The sequence below is a fragment of the Uloborus diversus genome, chromosome 2 (assembly GCF_026930045.1).
Source record: "Uloborus diversus isolate 005 chromosome 2, Udiv.v.3.1, whole genome shotgun sequence".
Lineage (NCBI taxonomy): Eukaryota > Metazoa > Arthropoda > Arachnida > Araneae > Uloboridae > Uloborus > Uloborus diversus.
The window spans coordinates 217,645,049-217,666,464 of record NC_072732.1 but is presented as its reverse complement, the minus strand read 5'-3'; the positions used below and the strand labels follow the sequence as shown (position 1 = coordinate 217,666,464).

Genomic DNA, 21,416 nt, shown 5'->3' with positions numbered 1-21,416 from the left:
ATGGACGAGTAAATTACGAAATTATCATGACGTGGAACCATAACATGGGTACAAGCCAATTGGCAAGATACGAAATTATCATAACGTGGAACCGTAACATGGGTACAAGCCAATTGGCGAGAAAATTCATCATACATTATTTGTAAATATACAGGCGAACCAAAAGACCTTTTAATTTTTCTTTTACGGGCAAAGCCGTGTGGGTACCACTAGTAGTTTATAAAAGAGTACAAATTATTTTCTGCTGAAATTTATTCTTCCACCTTAGTACAATGTTTGGAAAGTCATTTGGGTTTTAAAAGTTGATTTCAAATTGCTTATTTTTCTTGTGTACGTTGAGAATGCATGGTTATCCTAAATGTTGCTAAAATCATGAAGCATATTTTCTAGCTAAACTAGATTTATTTTTCACATACATTAAATAAATTTTTACAGTTTACTTCAATCTTCTACATATTTTCAAAGTCTTTTTTTATTCATCATATTTACAATTTGCTGACAATAGAATTCACAATCACAAGTTGTATATATTATGTTTTCAAAATAATCATATCTATTATGTCATAATGTTTAAAATGAAAAGTTTTACATTAATATGAAGTTACATACATATAAGTTAAAGTGAAAAACATGAAACTATATTACTACCCTTACTAAAAGAAAATATTTACATCTGATGCAAAGACTACTATTCTAAACACATTGAAGAAAATGGCATAAAATTTGACAAGCATACACATAATTTAATCTAAAATTATTTGAAATAGTTAAAAATAAATATTGCATCACTTTGGAATGAAGGAATAAAAAATGTTTAAAACGCATATGTACACAACTATTTTTATAAACAAGACAAACACACAGCATATTCTTCTTGGGCACTGTACCTGAAATGAGATCAATCAAATCAATGAAATGCCATGAATGATCATACAACTTGAAATTCGCGATATTGTAACATCAAAACATTTTAAAAGAAATCTGCCATTTTCAACCCAGTTATGAAACGCTGAATCATGTTTGTTAGTGCAACATGGTGCAAAGATTTCGAACCCAACGAATAACAATTTGTAGCATGTAGTATGGTCAGGAAATATAAGAGCAGGGCCGGCTCTAGTAGTTCTGCCACTCTAGGCGATATTGACAAGTGCTGCCCCTCCCACCCAATTGAATAATAATAACATAAAATAATCATATATTAATTTTTAAAAAAAATAGTAAAGTTCTTAAAACTAAAAGTACGTTCCTAGTCAAATTCCAAACTGGGTTTTGCATATCCCAGTGCTGGTACACAATATAAATTATATTTTTTTAGCATTAAAATAGTGCATTGAAACAGATATTAACATTTTCAAAAGACTTTTAAATCACGCCATTTGCCGCCTCTAAAATTAAATTGAATTTCTTGTTGAATTCGGAACTATGTTTTGCATATCCAAGCACTGGTAGACACTCAAAATTATTATTTTTTTTGCATTGAGGCAGTGAATGTTATGGCACTGAAACAGATATTCATACTTTTAAAAAAAATGTTTCAATGTCGAAATTTGCCACCCCTTAAATCTGCCGCCTTAGGCGGCTGCCTACCCCAGGAGCCGGGTCTGTATAGGAGACTGGAATTAAAAGAACAAACTTTGAACTTAGTAGTATCCTGAAAAGGGTATTACAGTGGATTCGCCCTACTAAACGATTTAACTTATGCACTCTTATAGCGTGCACAAATAACCATTCTGAATCTTCTATTGGGTTTTATCATTCTAAATGTGGAAGTTAATGAAATATGAGACCTAAATGCACTGTTTCATCTAAAGCTAGTAAAAGTGAGAAGCAAAAGTTTCTTAAAATGAAGCAAAGGGTGAAGATCCTTGATGTGTAGATGACATAACGATCTGATCAACTGCACGCCACCAATCATGAATCATGGTTATCTTCATTTACTTTACAGTTTTAATTATTATTATTTTATTTACTGTACAGTAAAACTAGAGTGTTGCATCTTATTATTATTTGACACCAGTAAACTGCCCATCATGGTATGACGGGTGAAAATCGCTTCAACATTTGAACAAAGAAATAACCTTTTGTTTGGTGATATTTTAATAGTTTAAATTTTAACATCAACTCCAGTGGAATTAAACCTAACTCCAGTAGATAGCGCTCATTGTTGATCACTTTTTCGTTTCATCATTCTCCTAAAATGAGCCTTACCAGTGAAACAGTTAAGGTACCGGATTCAGTTCAGCCTTGTCAAAATAAAGCATTTCCCTGCATGTCAAACATTGTCAAAATATATTATCAAATAACAAATAATTTACTGAATTTTTGGTGCTTTAACAACGAAATAATGCTGTCACACATACTATGACCCGAGTTTCAATGTTGGTGACATCAGAGCATTACTCAATCAGTGATGTATATAAGGATTTAGATTAATGATTGATTTCATGCATCATTAACAGTAATTTATGCTGAATAACACAGTTAAAAAAACAGCATAAATGCAGTTCTTAGTGCGAAAAACTATAATTTGGTTATTGCATACAAATATTACAAGTGTCTAAAATAACCGTGTACATTTATAAAAAAGTTGTACCAACAATAATACTGTTTGTATACTGTGTGTTACTGTGAACTTCCATGAGGTTTCTTGGAATGTGTAGCAAACATAAGTTGACACTCAATTGTATACTTTAATTTTTTTTTTTTTTTTTACAAAATCAATGCCAATTTTTGAAACTACACACATATGCCGTTAACATTCATACACAGCGTCTAATGGGACATGGTGCTGGAATAATGGGACAGATACAGAAAATTTTATAAATTCTGTAACATAAAATTTTTTCATAAAAACCTATTCATAAATCGGTCAATGGAATACAAGGGTCACTCTAAAATCTTTCAAGTACACTTACATTTTTAAAGCTATATTTGAAAGTTTTAGGAGTTCTCCAGCACCAATGCATTTCTGTAGGTAACTTTTCCGAAGATTAAATACCTCAAACCATTCATTTCTTGGAATAGATGAGAAAAATGCAATGACATGAGAAAAATGCATATTCTATCACTTGAATGATTTTTGCTCAAAAAACTCAATTGTCAATTTTTTAAGTTGCACCATCAAGGTGGAGCAAAAATCTTCAAATAGTTCCTTCTTGAATCTCTGAAAGCCACACAGCTAACTGGAACACTACTAAAGTGTTTCAGGTAGCTGTGACTGTCTCCTGCCCTAGATTGGATAGTTCTGAAGAAAACGGCTTTTTTCGTGGTACAGTGTCTTTTGCAACATTGTGGGCAGGATCATCTTTAAGGACCCATGCTTTACTTTCTTGAAAGGTTGGAAAAATCAAAAGAGGGTGCACCTACACTGAAGAGCCAAAATATTATGACCACCCCAACTTTTTCAAACTCGTCCAAATGACGTGGAGACCTTGTGATGAAGTGGGATTGGTATATAACCGAGGCTGGAGAGGGTCAGGCTTCATTCAAGCACTTTCTTTTGCGAATAACAATCTTCGCGAATTTTGATAGAGGGCAGATTGTGATGGCCCGAAGACTCGAAATGAGCATCTCAGAAACTGCAAGACTGGTAGGTTGTTCATGATCTGCCGTTGTTAGTAAGTATGCAAAGTGGAAAAAGGACAGTGAAACCAAAGGTAGGCATAAAGGTGTTGGACGGCCAAGCATCATCAAAGATAAGGGACGTCTGAGACTAGGCCGCTTAGTAAAGCCAAATCGAAGGCAGACAGTTGTTCAACTGACAGCTCAATACAATGCAGGTGAGAGTGGAAGTGTTTCCAAACACAGTTCAGTGGACACAGTTGGATATGAGACTGCGGAAAACAAATGTCCCACTCGTGTGCCTCTATTGAAGAATCATCGCCGACTACTCCTATAGTGGGCCTGAGAACACAGAGACTGGCCCTTAGATGACTGGAAGAGAGTTGTCTGGTCCGACGAATCTCGATTTCTCATTCATCACGTAGATGGTTGTGTCAGGGTTTGCTGGTTAACAGGCAAACAGTTGCTCCCCCTTGCACCGTTGGTCGTAAACAGGCTGGTGGTGACAGTATTTTGGCTTGGGGGCCTTTTTTCCAGGCAGGCTCTTGGACCATTAGTTGTGGCAGCATATACCATGAAGGCTGTGGCCTATCTGAACATTGTGGCAGAGCAGGTGCATCCATACATGGCGTCAGTCTCCCTTAGTGCAAATGGCATCTATCAGAAGGACAATGCTCCACGTCAGAAGGCTAGAATTATGCTAGAGTGGTTCCAGCAGCATGATGAAGAATTCCAATTAATGCCCTGTCCACCAAATTTACTGGATTTAAATACTATAGAGCACATTTGGGATTTAATGGAAAGGCAGCTCAGAGCTGAAATGCCAAAAGGTCAACCATGTCAAGACATCTCAACTTTGTGTGACCTCTGCACTAACAATTGGTACAATCAGGGCTGGATTTAGGGGAGGGCAGGCGGGGCTACTGCCCCAGGGCCTCCACAACAAAGGGGCCCCCCCACAATAAAATCTTTAAAAATATCCCAACTTTCACGGGTCGAAAATGTTGGATATATACATACACATCAAAATATTCGGATATATATCAAAGTATCCAATATTTTCAAAAATATGATGATCTTTTTGAACCCTGACTAGGGGCCTCCACTCCTTCGTTGCCCCGGGGCCTCCACACTTCCAAATCTGACCCTCGGTACAATCTACCTCCAGACATCCACTAAGAGCTTGTGGTATCCATGCCAAGGCCAGTCACAGCTGTTATGCAGGCCAAAGGTGGCAAAACGCCTTATTCACTGGGTGGTCATAATGTTTTGGCTCATCAGTGTATGTCATCACTAGTGAGAATTTGAAAAATAATGTGGTAACTAACATCTTCAAGCAATTTCAGCATTTCTTTACCGAATCTGACATGCTCCTCTTTTTGGTGCGCAGTTACGCAGAACACAACAGTACTACAACTATTCCTCCCACTCCCTTTCTTAATGATATCCCTTGACATTAAATTTTGTGCTTTATCTCATCTCGTTTCATTGTTTGTCTACTTAAAAGTCTTTGCTTGGAGTCTTCAGCCTTTCCAAATGTCCCATCTAGCTAATGCTTTCAGATGCAGATTTAAACGAATGTGAGAAAATACCTCTAATATACAAGAGATTTTAATACTTACTGCAAAATAGAACACAGCTGACAAAATTCAAAATTACAGGAATAGCAGAGTCGAGCACACCTCACACAAACTATCTTCTCACAAAAGGAACAGCTGGATTTCATATTTGATTGACAGCACAATTTTCCCACACCTGGAGTAAAAAAAAAAGGATATTGTTAGGTGAAAAAAAAAGTGGTATCATATCTACTCATTCACAAGCAAATCACTTTTCCTCCTTTGCTGAAAATTAATTATTGCAGCGAAGCTTTAAACTATTATAAATCAAACGGGGTTGGGGGGGGGGGGGCATTACGTACATTTGCGTGCATTCAGAAATTCTTTTTAAATAAAAATACTAGCCATGTCCTTGGCTTTAAAAGTTTAATAAAATCATTAAAAAAAATATATTCACCTTCATGTTCCCTTCTCTTAAAACAATATGCAGTTTTACAACAATTGGTTTATTTTATACCTACATTTTTATTTCATTTTTAGCAATATTTATAACTGCAGGTGTTATTAAACAAAAATACATGCTTTACAAGTGTGATGATCAGAGTAAATTATTACCAGAAAAGTAATAACACAACAATTGATAAACTAACAAGTAAACTATAACAAGGATCATAGATTGTACATTCTGGTTGCAAAAAAATAGGATGTTCACATAAAAAGTAAGACCAGTATTTTAATGCTATTATGGCCGCAGGAAAAGTCCTAAGTAATTATTATATATATATATAGAGAGAGAGTTCAAAAGCATTCCTTCAACATTAAAGTAGAGCGTTTTGGATACCAAATACTTCCTAAATTCAGGGTATAACAGGAATCCTTCAGAAATGCAAAAAAAAAAAAAAGAGAGTCAAGAGAATTACCACAAAACATACCTTTTTGTTCCTCTGGGGAAGGTTTGTTGAGTGGATGCCTGCTGAGCTCAGGATTGCAATTTTGATTTTTTGTGGCTCCATAAAATAACAGGTTGTGTGTTTTGTCTAGAGAATAGAAAAATTTTCATCAATGATATTTTCACAACTCAAAATATTATTTAAAAACATAATGATTAAATATGCTTATTATATAAGTTAAAAAATAAACATTTACCCTACCCAATATTTGACATTTTTTTAGTCATCTGCAATTCCAGTTACAAAATCTAAAATTAGTCTGCAAGTAAACTGAAATTAAATTTGTTATTAAACTTTATTTGAGCACCTAGAAATGCTGGAAAATAAAATGCTGTTAAAAATTATGATGAAATACATGAACTTCTTGTTTCACAACAGATCTTGATATATTTAACATCTTTGTAAGATGTAATTTTTTGATAAAAGACTATCTTAAAATTTTTCATTTATTTACTCGGTATAGCAAACAGAAGGTTTCGGAAACCAAATCCCACTCGCTTAGAAGCCTTGGTTATGGCATTATTGCCAATACTAATCATAACCCTTGCATTCAATGCAGGGCCTCTAGATCATGTTACATGTCCTTTTTCAATTTAGATAATATATCGTAATAAGCGAAGGTAATTCATCAAAACTTACAATAGTAATATTAGCATGTAAAATGAAAGATTATTTCATTATAAGGTTTTATTAACATAGAAATACTTCCGATAAAATGATACAAGTTGAAATTTACAAACATTAATTAAACCCTTCAAAGTAAGAAGTGTCAGTGTCCGATACAAACATTTCCATAACGTTTGCATCCAATGCGGACGAATTGTTCACTTCAGCGTCTGAAGCAGAGTCTGCATCTGCGTGGTCAATTAGTCCCGCCTTCCGGAAAGAGTTTCGAATCGTTTCGACCGAAACATCTTCCCACGCACTTTTCACCCATGCTACAACTTCCTCATAAGATGCCCGACGCATCTCCCCCCCCTTTGTAAAGGAATGCATTCCTTCTGACATCCACTTTTCCCAGGATTCCCTGACCTTCATTTTGAAACTAAGATTTACCCCTATGTCTAGGGGTTGTAAAATTTTGGTCAGGTCAAATTTTGGTTTTAATATCTACATAAAATTTAAGTTTTAATCTCACTTTCTTCCTCATGGGCTTCTTCTCTGCCGCGTGCCCTATTCTTAGCGTAGCCTACCCTTTGTTGTTGTTCGGCAATCCTAATACACAGTGCCTAATTTCATCTGAAACCCCTCCCCTTTTCCCCAGCGAATTGTGCAATTGAAGAAAAAACCGTAAGAGGTTCAATCCCATATCTTTTTGTCATTGCACGATTTTCAAAATTGACATAGTCAATCAGTTTCCATCAAGTTTTGTTAACATTAAGGAAAAGGGAGGTTGAGGTTCGTTCCAGGAATATTTTCAAAACCAAAATCAATTATAGGCTACCCTAAGTTTTTAGGTATTTAGCCTAAGCCTGAGTAAATACCGAAAAACTGGATATTTTGGAAAAAAAAAAGGAAAAGGTGAATAAATGATAAATTTTTAACAAAATATGAATTAAAATATGTAAAATTATTACTATATATATGTAGTACACAGTTTACTATTTTTTTATTGTAAAATTTAATGAAATTATTTAAAAAATAAATTACGAATCAACTCATTTGCAGTCTAAAAAATGTTTGGTGGTTCAATTCACTTTGCAGATTTTAAATCCAATGATGCAAGGAAATGGTCTCAAACAAACCAACCTACTTGAAGATTAACCTTTTGCTTATGAAGGACAGAAGCATTTGAAATTAGCTGGTGTTCAGCTGAAGACATTATAGCATTGTTCATCATATGATTATGGAAAAGTTGAAAGAGCATGAGTTTACTAGTATGGTGGAGAAATTTGTGAGGAACACATGTTTAAGTACATGAAATACACCGCCAGCTCAGCCATTTCCAGCCGAGGACTGCAGTTTCGTACTTATTAGCACTCATCAGCCCGGCATGGGAAAGTGACTGAGCTGGAGATGGAAAACCTCTTAAGGAAGCCAAGAGTGCCAAACAAACTGGTAGCTAATATAGAATTAGCACAGACGAGACGAGTGACTGAAGCAATGGTTCGGTTCAACTCAAAGATTGAAGGCAATGCATGGTATATTCAGTAAATTACCACCCATTAGCCAGGACTAAAGCAGAAATACATGAAATACACCACCAGCTCAGCCACTTCCAGCCATTAGCTACCAGTTTGTTTGGCACTCTTGGCTTCCTTAAGAGGTTTTCCATCTCCAGCTCAGTCACTTTCTTATGCTGGGCTGATGAGTGCTAATAAGCACAAAACTGCAGTCCTCGGCTGGAAATGACTGAGCTGGCGGTGTATTTCATGTATTTCTGCTTTAGCCCTGGCTAATGGGCGATAATTTACTGAATATAACATGTTTAAGTAGCTTAGCACATTCTAAGTGCATCGGTTACATCTACTGCAGAAGAAAGAACTTTCAACATTTTCAGTTAAATTCACAACTGAAAAGTTGGGGGGAAAAAACTGACCAAGGTGCTAAGCTCAAATATCTATCCTATAACTGAAAGCAGCTACATTACAAAACAAAAAGAATAAGAACAAAAAATGAATAGAAAGGCTATTACATATGCAAAAAAAAAAAAAAAAGAGCAATTATTTAAAAGTGAAGATCTTAGGCTAAAAATAGATAACTTGTGCAATTCAGATGACAATTCAAAATCAAAGTCTGACTCTAAAATTTTTGCATGAAACCAATGCAAAAACTGGTAATATGTTTTATTTATTACTTTCAAAAAGACACATTTTAGTTAAGACGCAATTTTTCTTGCCTTTATTTTATTGGCTTTTTTTTTTTTTTCAATGTCATTTTAAGAATTTTTTCAACAGGGTTGTTCTTGCAATGGTTTAAGCACTTTTGAAATCCCCCCCCCCCCTTTAATTCTTGCGTTATTGATTTTAGTTTCCATTGGAGAACTTTTCCTTCTCTATTTCATAGCCAAGCTTAACATTCTTGACTTTTGAATTACTGTTCTTAATTTTAAAGCCTGCAATTATGTCAGGGCCAGATTTGGAAGTGTGGAGGCCCCTAATCAAGGTTTGAAAAGATCATCATATTTTCGAAGATGTCCGATACTTTGATATATATCCGAATATTTTGATATATATGTATATATCCGATATTTTCGACCGGTGAAAGTTAGGATATTTTGTAAAAAATTTATTGTGGGGAGGCCCCGGGGCAGTAGCCTCTCCTGCCTTCCCTTAAATCCAGCCCTGAATTATGTAATAAAAAAAGGTAGCCTAAAAACCTACTTGTACATGTGCCAAATTTGAGATCAGTATTTCATCAACAAGAGGCTCTCACATTGTGGATGTTAATGCTTCAGGCAATGTTTCATTTTTAACTTTTTATTAGCATTTAATCTTAGTGACATTTTATTAAAAATTCAAAACCATTTAAGTACTGTGGAAGAAGCACTCACCATACACTTTCTTCATATTTTCTTGGGCATTGACACCCAGGTCCACTTCTTTCGCACTAATGTGCATCTTTCTGAGGATAGGAACTTCATCAAATGGATTTTTTCGTTTCATCATATCGAGGTAAAAGCAATGCCTGCAAAGGAACAGAATAATTTTCCATCATTTTCATTTCACTTGATATATAAACTGCATAAGTCATCAAATATATTGTGCTCTTCACATTATACATGGAAAATCTCTGTCAGTCTCATTTCACCTTAGCTCCCTTCTCCATGGGAGTGAATAAGGATTTTTTTTTTTTTAAGTATGTATGGTGAATGTATGGATGAAAAAATTATGCAAATAACTTGTGGCTCAAATAATACTAAGAAAAAGTCAAAAGAATTCATGCACTCTCTGACAACCTTTATAGCTTTTTTTTTTATAATTTATAATCAAAATAAGGAAATATACTAGATTTGAAGAGATGCAGACGCAAAGAAAAAGAAGTTTGGTGAGTGGTTAAGTTATCCATTGAAAAACATTTATCTAAGAGTGAAAAGGTAGACAATTAGGGGGATATTTCGATAATTGGGAATCTGGCGATCTTTTTTCATTGGCGTCAATTTTTAGCTCCAGCGCCTGCGCGAGAGGGGTAGAATTACGGTAACCGGGTCGCGGCGATAAATATTTCATTCTGGCAACCCGCTACCTTACCTTGGCGACGGAGCAATTTTGGTAACCCTACACCAAAGCTGATTTGCTATTCGTTTGGCCAATCAGCCATTTCAGAATTTAACTTTACAAAATTGTAATTTATTTGTCCAATAAATCCTTCCTTTTTTTTAAATTCCGTAGAATAATGGTTTAAATTTTCTCAAATGTGTTTTTTGTCTGAAAATTCGCAACATATTGTGTTTTACAATTTTTAGATCTTCGAAACATTTTATTAAATTTTACATCACGAAATGTTTGTCACTTTTAACTCTTTTAAAATATAGCTTCAAAAATTAGTTATTCATACCTTTTGGATACGTTTTTGGAATATGTTCGCAGTAAGTTATTTCCTTCATGTTTTATTGTTCCATCTTAAATTTAAAATTTATTAATTATCGTAATCACTTATTCAGTAAGTTAGAATTATAATTTAGTTATGATAACATTCTCTGAATAGATATTTTGAAGTGATTTAACTTTTTTAGTAGATCATTTTAAATCTTAATTAAACAGTAAGTATTTTTAATGGTTTTTTTTTTCATTATTTCAGTCTAATGTCGTGTTCTATGCAACTTTTACTGTTGTTAAATTTCGGTAAAAATTTATGTTTCATTTTAATGTTCCTTAGGAAATTAAACATGTTGATAGAAAGATTCATTCACATACATCATGATATTTTATTTATTTTTCTACAGAAAAAAAAAATGAGTTCAATATTACTGCAATGGGAACGTAAAGAGCAGTATCGGCAAATTTTTATTTAAATTTTTTTTTCGAATTTTCGTCATGAGTTGTACTTTAGCTTTCTTGTACAAGCTTGCTTACTTGCTTTCCACTGAAAAAACAAAAAAGTCAAATTCCATCATTTCGCTATTGTTAGTATCGAATCCAAAACACGTTTCTTTTTATGTCTGAAATGTTCATCTCTGTAGATACTGCGCTTTATCTTCCCACGTTTAAGTTAACATCTTGAAAAAAGTTACCTCTCATTTTTCTTTTCTGCAAAGTTTATTTCAAAGTGAGAAAAATAATATAGTTCTACGAAAAAAAAAGGCTTACTCATTTGCTTCTTTATGTATTGGGTTGTTCGGAAAGTCATTTCGTTTTTTTTGGGGAACATGAAAGACAGTTTTCGTATAATGAATAAATATTTTATTAAATTATATATTGGCCATTCTGGTCCAACACCTTTTGCCATCTTTCTGGCAGTAACATAATTCCCTCTCATAAAAGTTTTGGTCCTTGCTGGCAAAAAACTGGTTCAGGTGGTTTTTGACATCTTCATTTGAGGTAAAGGTTTTGCCATCCAAAAAATTTTGCAGGGACCGGAACAAATGGTAGTCGGAAGGCGCCAGATCTGGAGAATATGGTGGATGTTGCAATACGTCCCATTCAAGCTGTAAAAGTTTTTGGCGAGTGACCAAACTTGTGTGAGGTCTCGCATTATCCTGGTGGAACACTACACCCTTCCTGTTGATTAATTCGGGCCTCTTCTCTTTAAGTGAATCATTCAATTTGTCCAGCTGATGACAATAAACTTCTGAATTAATCGTTGTATTGTCCGGCAAAAGCTCAAAAAAAAAAAAAAAAACGATTCCTTTGACATCCCACCAAACGGAGAGCATCACCTTTTTTTGGTGAATGTTGGCTTTTGACACGCTTTGAGCCGGTTCATCTTTTCTGCTCCATGACCTCTTGCGCTTAACATTGTTGTATACAACCCATTTTTCGTCCCCAGTAATAATCCGCTTCAAAAATGGATCATTTTCTTGACGTTTGAGGAGCGAATCACACGCGTCAACGCGACGACACAAATTTCGCTCCGTAAGGACATGGGGCACCCACACATCGAGCTTCGAGGTTAAGCCCATGCCTTTCAAATGGCCATAAACAGTCAAATTCGACAAATTTAATCTCTCACCGATCTCTCGTGTGGTTATTCGCCGATTTGCATCAACTAATGCCTTTATCGCATCTTTGTCAGCTTCGACCGGCCTTCCAGATCGTGGTGCATCTTCGACATCAAAATTGCCGGATCGAAATTTTGCAAACCAGTTCTGGCACTGGCGTACTGTTAACACGCCTTCTCCATACACATCCGTCAATTTTTTTCTCGCTTGGACAGCATTTTTACCTTTTCTGAAGTAAAAAAGTAAAATATGACGAAAATGCTGCTTATTGCTCTCCATATTTAAAAGGGCACCAACCAAAAACTACTGCGTAGAATTAATAGAACTTTTTCACACACAAGCCTTGCAATATCAGCTCTCAAGACATATAATGGTTATGCGGCTTAAGTGTGAAGTTGGTTTCGAAAAAACGTAATTAAGTCCTCTGACGGGAAAAAACGAAATTACTTTCCGAACAACCCAATATTTTGCAATATTTCAAAAAGAAAAAAATAATTCTAATGCTTTTTTTTTCTTTACGGTTGCAATCAGAGAAAGAAAATGGTTGATAAACAGTTGTAGTTACCTAGGTGATAGTTTGAGCAATCCGAAGCTCCGCCCCTTGCCTTTGGGTCAACTCTCATTTGATGATTTCTTTTGTTTACATTGTATTACTTTGTTTACATTGAGTAGTAGGTGCCAAATTTGGCAGCTTTTGAAAAAATACGCCAACGCGACCCGGTTACCGTAATTCTACCGCGAGAGGTATTTTTCTTTGCAAATTAAAACAAAGAGATCGGAAACATCTATTCACATAGGGTTACTATAAATCGGCAGGGTTACCAAAATAAACTTATTTACGCCAAAAATGAGACGACCGAGCCAGATTCCCAATTATCGAAATATCCCCGACAATTAGAAACCTAGGTAGACTTAGAAACAGCATGCAATGTTTTAAAATCACAGTGTTCTAAAGACTTAACAGACAGTGAGTTGTTATAAAAATCCAACAACTCTAGCTAGATGCTATGAGACAAACTAGGCTGTTTTTTATGCTTTGATGCAAATATATTGAATCACCCTCAACATTTTAAATATCAGTCACTTGAGAAAAATTAATTTTTATGTACAGAAGTTAGAAAAGAATTTTAATCCAGCTGTCAAAGTGAGTCGACGCATATTTTATTTTAATAAGCATGATGGAAATAGCCAATTTGAAACAATTTTAATCTTCAGGCAATTGAAAAATCATAACAAAACCCTAGATTTATACAAATTTAGGATATTTTTAATGCATCATTTTCGACATTCAAAATCTTTACTTAAAAAAAAAGGGAGCAGAAAATCTTAATGCTTAACAAAGGGTTTAAAACATTCACTCACTTCACACAGAAGTTGACACTTAAAAGGAAATTTTTGAAAGAATCATATGACTTGACATTATTAAAGCTCCCGAGTGAGCGAAGCAGGAAACATCAGTTTTGGGTGCGCGCGAATGCTGCGGTAAATTTGATAGGTTGATTATGGAGAGTCGAAGTGAAAGTAGAAGCAAAATTTCCCGGCAACAACTTTAACTATGGATCCCGCGCAGCCCTGTTCCTGAAAAAAATTCGATACTTATTTTGTGGGTTTTAATAATGAAGATACAAAAAATGAGCAGTATACTATATTTAAGTTTGATGCAAATATTCTTAAGCTTTTGCTTTTTTAATAAATAGTCGAAAAGTGAACAAACTATCGATTCAATTAATTGATATCAGTTTTGTTTTACACGTGCGTTTCCCCGTGTTTTTAATTTTCAAATGTTTATGATCGGAACTGTCTGTTGGTTACAAAAAATGTAATCGTTTCAAGTACATAAAACTATTTTAAGATGTCCGAATCAAGTAAAATATTTGTAAGTTACAGGGCTTTGGGTTATGTTAGCAATGACGTCCCACTTTCGCTCAGGTATATACTTCGAAGGAATGAAAATTTAGTCGTTACCGCTGTCGGTAAATCGTTTCACACTTATGGGGTGAGTCGTATTTACATGCACAATTCTTGTGAGTGTTTTTGAAATGTTCGTCTTGATTTTCTTACCTCTAGCATCAAGGGCGCCCATATAGGGGGGTAAGTGGGGGCTGGAGCCCCCCGCCCCCTTAGAAATTAGAACTTCCTTGCTTTTGGTACTTTTTTCTTTGCAAAAATGTAAAAACATTTCTTCTCCAGCCATTAATGAATAAGTTATTAAAAATGTCAAATTTTAAGGACTCTTATCTGTCCTGAAATCGGTTACCTGGGGAAATATCCTGCTAAATAATGGGGAAAATATCTGAGCCTCCCCCCTTACAATTTTGCATAGCTATGGGCGCGCTTGTCTAGCATGTTTCCAACTATCAACTGTGTTCAAATTGGAATTTAGTGGAAAAATTCTATATATATTAGCGTGTGATTTGAATCGATACAAGTTCTCCCATTCAGATTTCTTGAAATGATTTCACCAATTATGATAGCTATTCGGTGCAAATAGATAGAGAAACTAATAGGTTTAAAGCACACATGAAAACCTGTCACTATAGATTGAAGTTTGTTTATGAAGGCTTCTCAAAATCGGAAGGCAGATTTCTTAACCCGTAATACGAGAGGTGAAATAGAAGAAAGCAAAAAGTGTGATGTAACACTTAGCAGGGGACGTGAGGTCTCAGAGACTATCTATTTACATTTTTTTAATCATCTAATTAAGATACATTCCTGTAATTTCCCTTAGATGTTCTTTGAACTTTTATTAGCCTGGGAAAAAATATTTTTGAATTATGAATCGAAATATACCTTTTCCAAGGAAATTTTTGCTAGAGTTTTGCTTAAGATTTTTCGAGAAAACCATATGCTGCTGGAAATAAATATCTATTCGTAATAAAAATGAATCTTACCAGAAAATTGATTATATCACGTTACAGGAAATTTTTGACAACCCTTTAACTATTAGTATTTTGCGTCATATTTCGAGGAATAATTCAGCCTTCATTGTCTCTAGAACATCATTGCGTAACATTTGTGAACATTTCAAACAACTCTCAATTTCATCTAGAATATTTTGCATCTCTTCTGCATAATGCGGATAAGATAAATGAACCATTATCTGCGATTCTAATGTTAAGAGCCATGTCTACTATTGCCGAAAGTGGTAACTCACTGAAGGGGAGGTGCGGTCTCTTGGCCTGTGAATGCAATGAAATTGCAACCAGATGTACTCAAGTGTTGCCAGATGGTCAAATCCAGATTTCCCAACTTCCCTTCCAACTTTCCTCCAAAAAATGAATGTTTTCTATTAAAACTCTGCAAACTCAAAAATCATTTTTCCACTAATATTTTCATAGAATGAATTAATAGATTTCCTATGATATTTTTTCTCTTGAAAAATTCACCCCCAAATAACCAAATTTTCTTCTAAAATTCCGTGACTTTTTTTTTTTTGTTTTTCATTTTCGGTTTTTTTTTTTTTTTTTTTTGTCTTCATAAATACAAGCGCCTTCATCAAGAAAGGCCTTTTACTCATACTGGATTTGATTGGATGCCCTGGCCGTCCAAGAGATATAAAATAGCCGAATATTTTTTTTTCTACTTGCATTTATTACTCTGCTTCTGTACATTTGAACTATGAACTTTGTATATATTTATCCAAGAACATTCTTCATCACACTCAATTATTTTACCCGTTTCACGTATCAACTAGTCACTCAAGTAGAACATTAATGGGAATTCCGTAACATAATATTCCATATAATGGGAAATGCGAATTCCATAAAGTTGAGCAAAGCTGAACCAACAAACAATGACTATATAAATGTTTGATACAAACAATGTAACTACCAGATGTAAATAGGCGAATTTAAATATGAAAAAAAGTTCTTTTTGCCTCAGGTTTTCTCTAAGAAAAAAATCAATTTTCTACTAGGAATTCCCCTTAAAACCCATTTCCCCAAAATTTCCCCAGAGATCACTAGATTTCCCCAAAATGGGGAAATTTCTCCCAATCTGGCAACACTGGATGCACTTGCCTAAAGATACTGATAAGCAAGGGGGTTTTCAAGGTCACAAAACAAAAAACTATTGGGGGGACAAACCATTCAATCAGACTGAAAATGAAATAGAGGTGATCAAATTAACTTTTGAGCGTTATGTGAGACCCTCTGTTAAGGGTTAAATTGGAAATCAGTTAAATTTGAATAAGTTGTTTTTCATCATATGGCTCTCTCTCAATTTCGGCTATTTTTTGGGGGGGAGGAGGATGGCAAGATTTATAACTTGCTTGTTTATGCTGTCCTTTTGAGCCAACTGAAAAATAACATCCTATGGTATATAGATAATGTTGAATTTTGATGCAGCTTTCTTTGCACACAGATTGAGGTCTCTGCTATTCCACAAAGAACTAGGGGTGCAACATCGATGTTGATGTTTAGGAAACATCGATGTTTTTGTTAAAACATCGATGTTTTACTTTCGATGTTTTTGCGACATCAAAGTTTTGGGTTCGATGTTGATGGTTTTGTATTTTAATTGAAAATTATAATAAAATTTCTCATTGAAGTGACATCGATTGAGAACATCGATCTTCATTTTAAAAAAGAAAAAAAAAAAAAAACGATGGTATCTATAATTGACCCAAAAACATTTAAATCTCAGAATCATCTACATCACCTAAATTTGAAAAGTGCAAGAGTTGTGCTCCTCTTAGCTAGAGTCCCTATATAGAAGCTACGCTTCTATATAGGGACTCTACTCTTAGCTACTATGCAAAATAATCCACTGCTTCCAGGGTGTTGACATTATCTGGAATTTCCCAAAACTATTTCCGCTTCAACGGAGTAATGAATGCATTCAAAATAAACATGGATTTTTTTTTTAATGTATGTATTATAAACATAATTAGCGACAGGAAAGCTTCCTCAGGAAAGCTTCCTCCGGTCTGATTTGTTTATTTTTTTCTGTTGACTTGCGAAACGTGGAACGTACGTAGTTGGTTAGAGAATATATAAATATAATTTAATATTAGCTTTACTTGGAAATTTCTGAAATAATAGCAAAATCTTTAGAATTGACGCAATGCCAAAAACAAATTTCACTTTTCCACTAAGAAACATTTGTTAGAGATTATCATATATGTAAGTCTGTAGTGTAGTATATTCAAAAATATTTGGAAAAAATGGATAAAAAGATCGATGTATCAATAGCAACGATGTTTTAATTTCAAACATCGATGTTTTTTCATCGATGTGGCACCTCTACAAAGGACGCTTATACCTCTATTAATCCACAGTGTTTTTCCAATTTTTTATTCCAAGGACAAATACACATAAAAGATTTATAAAGACATAAGAAGCTTGGGAACAACTCCCAGGGCTACAGGCAGGAATCAAACCTGTGCTTCTCTGCTTACAAAGCAATTGGGACCGCACTACCACGTAGGCTCCTGATACAGCTTTCCTATAAACCACTAGTTTATGCGCTAAAAGGTTCTAACTGTATATTTATATCCCTATGCTTCATTTCTCATTGTATGGCAACAAAATGGGCTTATTTTAAGCTTTAAAATTCTGTGTTTTAGTTTTTTTTTCTTTTGTTTTTTTTTCTCGGAGCAAAACATTGCTGTGTTCCAGAGTCTTTAATCCATCTACATCGAAGTGATGAGAAAGGTCAAAATTTTTAATTAGTTAGTTCTTGATTTTGTTTTCTTACTTTGTTCAGGGGGGTAAAAACCAACCTTCATGGATAAGAGGAGATGGGCGAGGTTGGTCCACTTATCTACTTCTCATTTTTTATCTCATCAAAAAATTAAACGAGCAGTTTGATTTTCTAGGTTTTTATTTTTTTCTTATGGGGTTCTTAATCTAACAAGGCTTAATTTAGTTCACTATCATCATTTTAACTATTAACATAATATTTTTTGTCATTAATGTACTGTTTTCTGTTGCAGTGTTCCAAGCTGAATCTGTTGAGTGTCAGTAAGTATGCATACTAAGTTATTTTCCTGTGGTTAATTGAATTTCTCAAACTAAAGGGCAAATGCTGTGGCCAGAAGGCTAATGTGTTCCCTGCTGTTTATGGCAAATCTTTTGCAATAATCAAAATTTAAAATTTTATAAGCCAAGTATAAAATGAATTAATTGTAGCGCCTTAAGAAACAGAGTGCCCGCAAACAGACTCGTAAAATTTCATCTCAAGACAGACCTTTCACAGAATTTGCTGTCATTGAAACACTTCAAAAATCATCATTAAATTTACTTTTTTTCATCATCATTAAATTAACTTTATATGTAACTTCATGTGTATATACGTGAGCCTCTCACCACTCCCCTCCCCTCCCAAAAAAAATTCTTTGCTACTGTTCAAGACCCACCTTGTACTAGATGTATATGCTTTGAAGTAAAAAATGAAACCTAACCGTTACTTGTGAGTTTTATCATATTGAAATTTATAAAAGAAAAAAAAGCCCAATTGTAATGGTTGGATATAAAACTGAATGATTGTTCCTTTTAAAATCCTTTTTGTATAAAATTCAACGTTTCAACTTTCATGCTTAATACAGGGTCCTCAAATCTCCTATTTTTTTTCCTAGTTTCCCTTTTTTTTTTTTTTGAATTTTGAAAATTTTCCTGTTTTTTCCTTTTTTAGCCTACTTTCCCAGTAAAAGTCAGAGAAAGAAGAAAGAAGCATGAAAGGCTTAATGCATCTTAAAAATATCCCAAAAAACAAAAAAAAAAGTCAAAAATAAATAAAATAGTTGGATAAATATTGAAAAATTAAAAATTGGAAAGTAGGGTATTGAGATGGGGAAAAATGTCTGTCCCCCCTAATAACTTTTGAATGAATAGTCCGATTCGAACAAATTTTTTTTTGTTAGAAAGATCTCGGCGAGGACATCTCATTCCCATATTTCATTTTTTGATTTGAACAATTTTTCGTTCAAGTTTGAACAGTTCAGAAAAACTTAACATTAGCGCCTACGTGGAAATTCAAAGCAAAAATAAATCTTGAACTTGGAGACAAAGTGGCTCCAAACAAACTTTGTAGGGAAAAGCTTTTGATGAAAAACATGTATCGAAAATATCTTTTTGAATTGAACAAGTTTCGTTCAATTTTGAACAGTTCAAATCTCTTAAAATTAGCACCTACGGGGAAACTGAAAGTCAATATAGATTCCGAACTTAAAGGCGGATTTACTTCATACAAACTTTGTTGGAAATAGCTCTTGACGACCTTCTCCCGACTCCGATAATTTTGGGGCTCCTGACTCTGATTCCTGTGCCCGAAAATTACTCGTACTCCGACTGAATCTGACTTCGTAGCTTTGACAAAAATTTATGCACGGAGGAAAAAAGACTGACTCCGACTCTTAAAAATTCGACTCTGACTCCGACTCCTGTATCAAGTAATGAGTCCGACTCCGACTCTGCAAATATTGGCAGACTTTTTGGAGAACTGACAGATTCCAACTCCGAGTCTTTGAATTTAAAACTTTCGGCTCTCGAATCTAACTCTTTTGTCCCAAAATCAGATGGACTCTGAAGCCATGGTTTTTACTGTGAAATAATTGTTTTTAATATGTTTTGATATTTTTTTCAAGCTAAAGTTTTGATTTATGTATTCAGTTTTTGGCGGAGAAATTCGGAGTCCATTATGTTTCTACATAAAGATATGCATAGACGATTTTTTTTTTTTTTTGACTATGAAAATTATTTCTTTAAGTTGATATTTTATTGTTTTTATTTATTTTTGAAAGTACATGTATTCATTCTTAAAAATTTTTTGGCAACAGGGGAAAAACTAACGATTTTTTTTTTTTTTTGGATATGATTATTTTAATGAGCTTTTAATTTGAATTCTTTTTTTTTCCTTTTTGAAAGAGGTTGAAGATTTTTTTTTTTTTTTTTTGATGGAAAAAATGTATTTAGCTGCTTTGTTTAAAAGGTGCTGCTATTTTATTTGTTCTTTTATTTTTCACGTATCTACCTCATAAGATGAGCGAGGCTTACTTTATTTCTCGAAATCAGCTTAAAATATTTAAAAAATATGTTTGAAATAATTTACGATTTTAGCTAATTTTGAGAATACTGATCAGCTACTAGAAAGTCGATATTGGTATACGGGAAAGTAGGCTCGTTTAGTTCTAGACAGAACTTCTTGTTGAAACCTTATGCAAAAGTTTTGAAACAAAAAAATTTAAACTTATTGTCTTATTTTATCTTGGACACCATTAACAAACAAAAGTTCATCATTATTTTCTAAAATAATATATGCTTTAACTAATCTTAACGATTATATTTTTTTAAAAATCGGATTGGAGTTCCACTTACTCCATAGTGAGGGGTAAGTGGGTCACCCCCATTTTATTTAAATTTAAATCAAGAATATCTAAAAAAACGAGCTGATCTATGCCTCACATGACTTCCTTTTACTCCAATTTAATGTAATTTCCCCATTGTTGGCAATTTTTATGTGATGCAATTGTTTATTCTCTAAATATCACCAACAGTGGCCAAATTGAAACCAAATTTAAAAAAAAAAATCGCTAAATTTGTCGCCAAGTTGGCGACAAAACGTGTCGACCAAAAGACTGGCGATATATCGCCAAGTGTTCGACAAATTAATATAACACAACTTGAGTTTACATCGAAATTAACAATGATTTCCCCCCAAAAAGGGGCAAAAGACCCCCTTAAGAGCATCCTAATGCAACCAAAAAAGAAGGTGCACAACTAGACCTCACTAGGAGTCTACGTAACAAATTTCAACTTTCTAGGACTTACCATTCTTGAGTTATGTGACATAAATATGCACATACATACATACGTACATACAGACGTCACGAGAAAATTCGTTGTAATTAACTCAGGAATCGTCATCATGGATATTTCGGGTGTCTGTTGGTTCCTAGGCATATATCCACATGTGGTCAAGTCGAAAAAAAAACTCAATATTCATTTCAGGGTGAGTAAAATGGAAATTAAGGTCGATTTTTGAGTGAAAATTTTTTTGCGAGTACAATACTTCCTTTTTTGTAAAAGGAAGTAAAAATTCAGAAGAGTTCAAGAAACGGTGAAGAATAGTGAACATTACATGCACCAGAACCACCTTCCCTTATTAAAAATAATAATAATATGCATGTGCAGTGTTCAACAAAACAGTCAAAAAATCAGAACCTATATGGCATTACACTGAAAGGCGGGGATGGGTGGAGAAAAGTTATTTAAATCTATCATAGGTAGATAATATAGACGCACATGC

The 21,416-nt window shown here is 34.2% G+C and overlaps 2 protein-coding genes across 2 annotated transcripts in view; one reads left to right on the top strand and one right to left on the bottom strand.

Moving 5' to 3' along the window:
- Positions 1-375: 375 nt before the first annotated feature.
- On the bottom strand, positions 376-13,652 carry LOC129217688 (apoptosis regulatory protein Siva-like). The gene is made up of 5 exons (XM_054852021.1): positions 13,533-13,652; positions 9,564-9,697; positions 6,053-6,157; positions 5,184-5,316; positions 376-887 (listed from the first exon to the last, which is right to left on the bottom strand). Exons 2-5 carry the CDS (start codon positions 9,676-9,678, stop codon positions 842-844), a joined length of 399 nt encoding a protein of 132 aa, XP_054707996.1. The 5' UTR covers positions 9,679-9,697; positions 13,533-13,652; the 3' UTR covers positions 376-841.
- A 297-nt stretch (positions 13,653-13,949) lies between these two features.
- The window catches only part of LOC129216814 (WD repeat-containing protein 36-like), a 58,203-nt gene continuing 50,736 nt past the window's right edge, over positions 13,950-21,416 (top strand). The window contains exons 1-2 of the mRNA XM_054851031.1: positions 13,950-14,166; positions 18,106-18,133. Of these exons, the coding sequence (XP_054707006.1) occupies positions 14,023-14,166; positions 18,106-18,133 (172 nt within the window). The 5' untranslated portion in view covers positions 13,950-14,022. The remainder of the gene's footprint in view (positions 14,167-18,105; positions 18,134-21,416) is intronic.

What these genes read in the sequence shown, in the direction of transcription:
- LOC129217688 (XM_054852021.1), bottom strand. Translation starts at nt 9,678, where the DNA reads ATGATGAAACGAAAAAATCCATTTGATGAAGTTCCTATCCTCAGAAAG. An exon ending in AAATATGAAGAAAGTGTATG is followed by an intron (nt 6,158 to 9,563) that starts GTGAGTGCTTCT and finishes TCTATTCTCTAG; the next exon opens with ACAAAACACACAACCTGTTA. An exon ending in CAGCTGTGTTCTATTTTGCA is followed by an intron (nt 888 to 5,183) that starts GTAAGTATTAAA and finishes ATCTCATTTCAG; the next exon opens with GTACAGTGCCCAAGAAGAAT.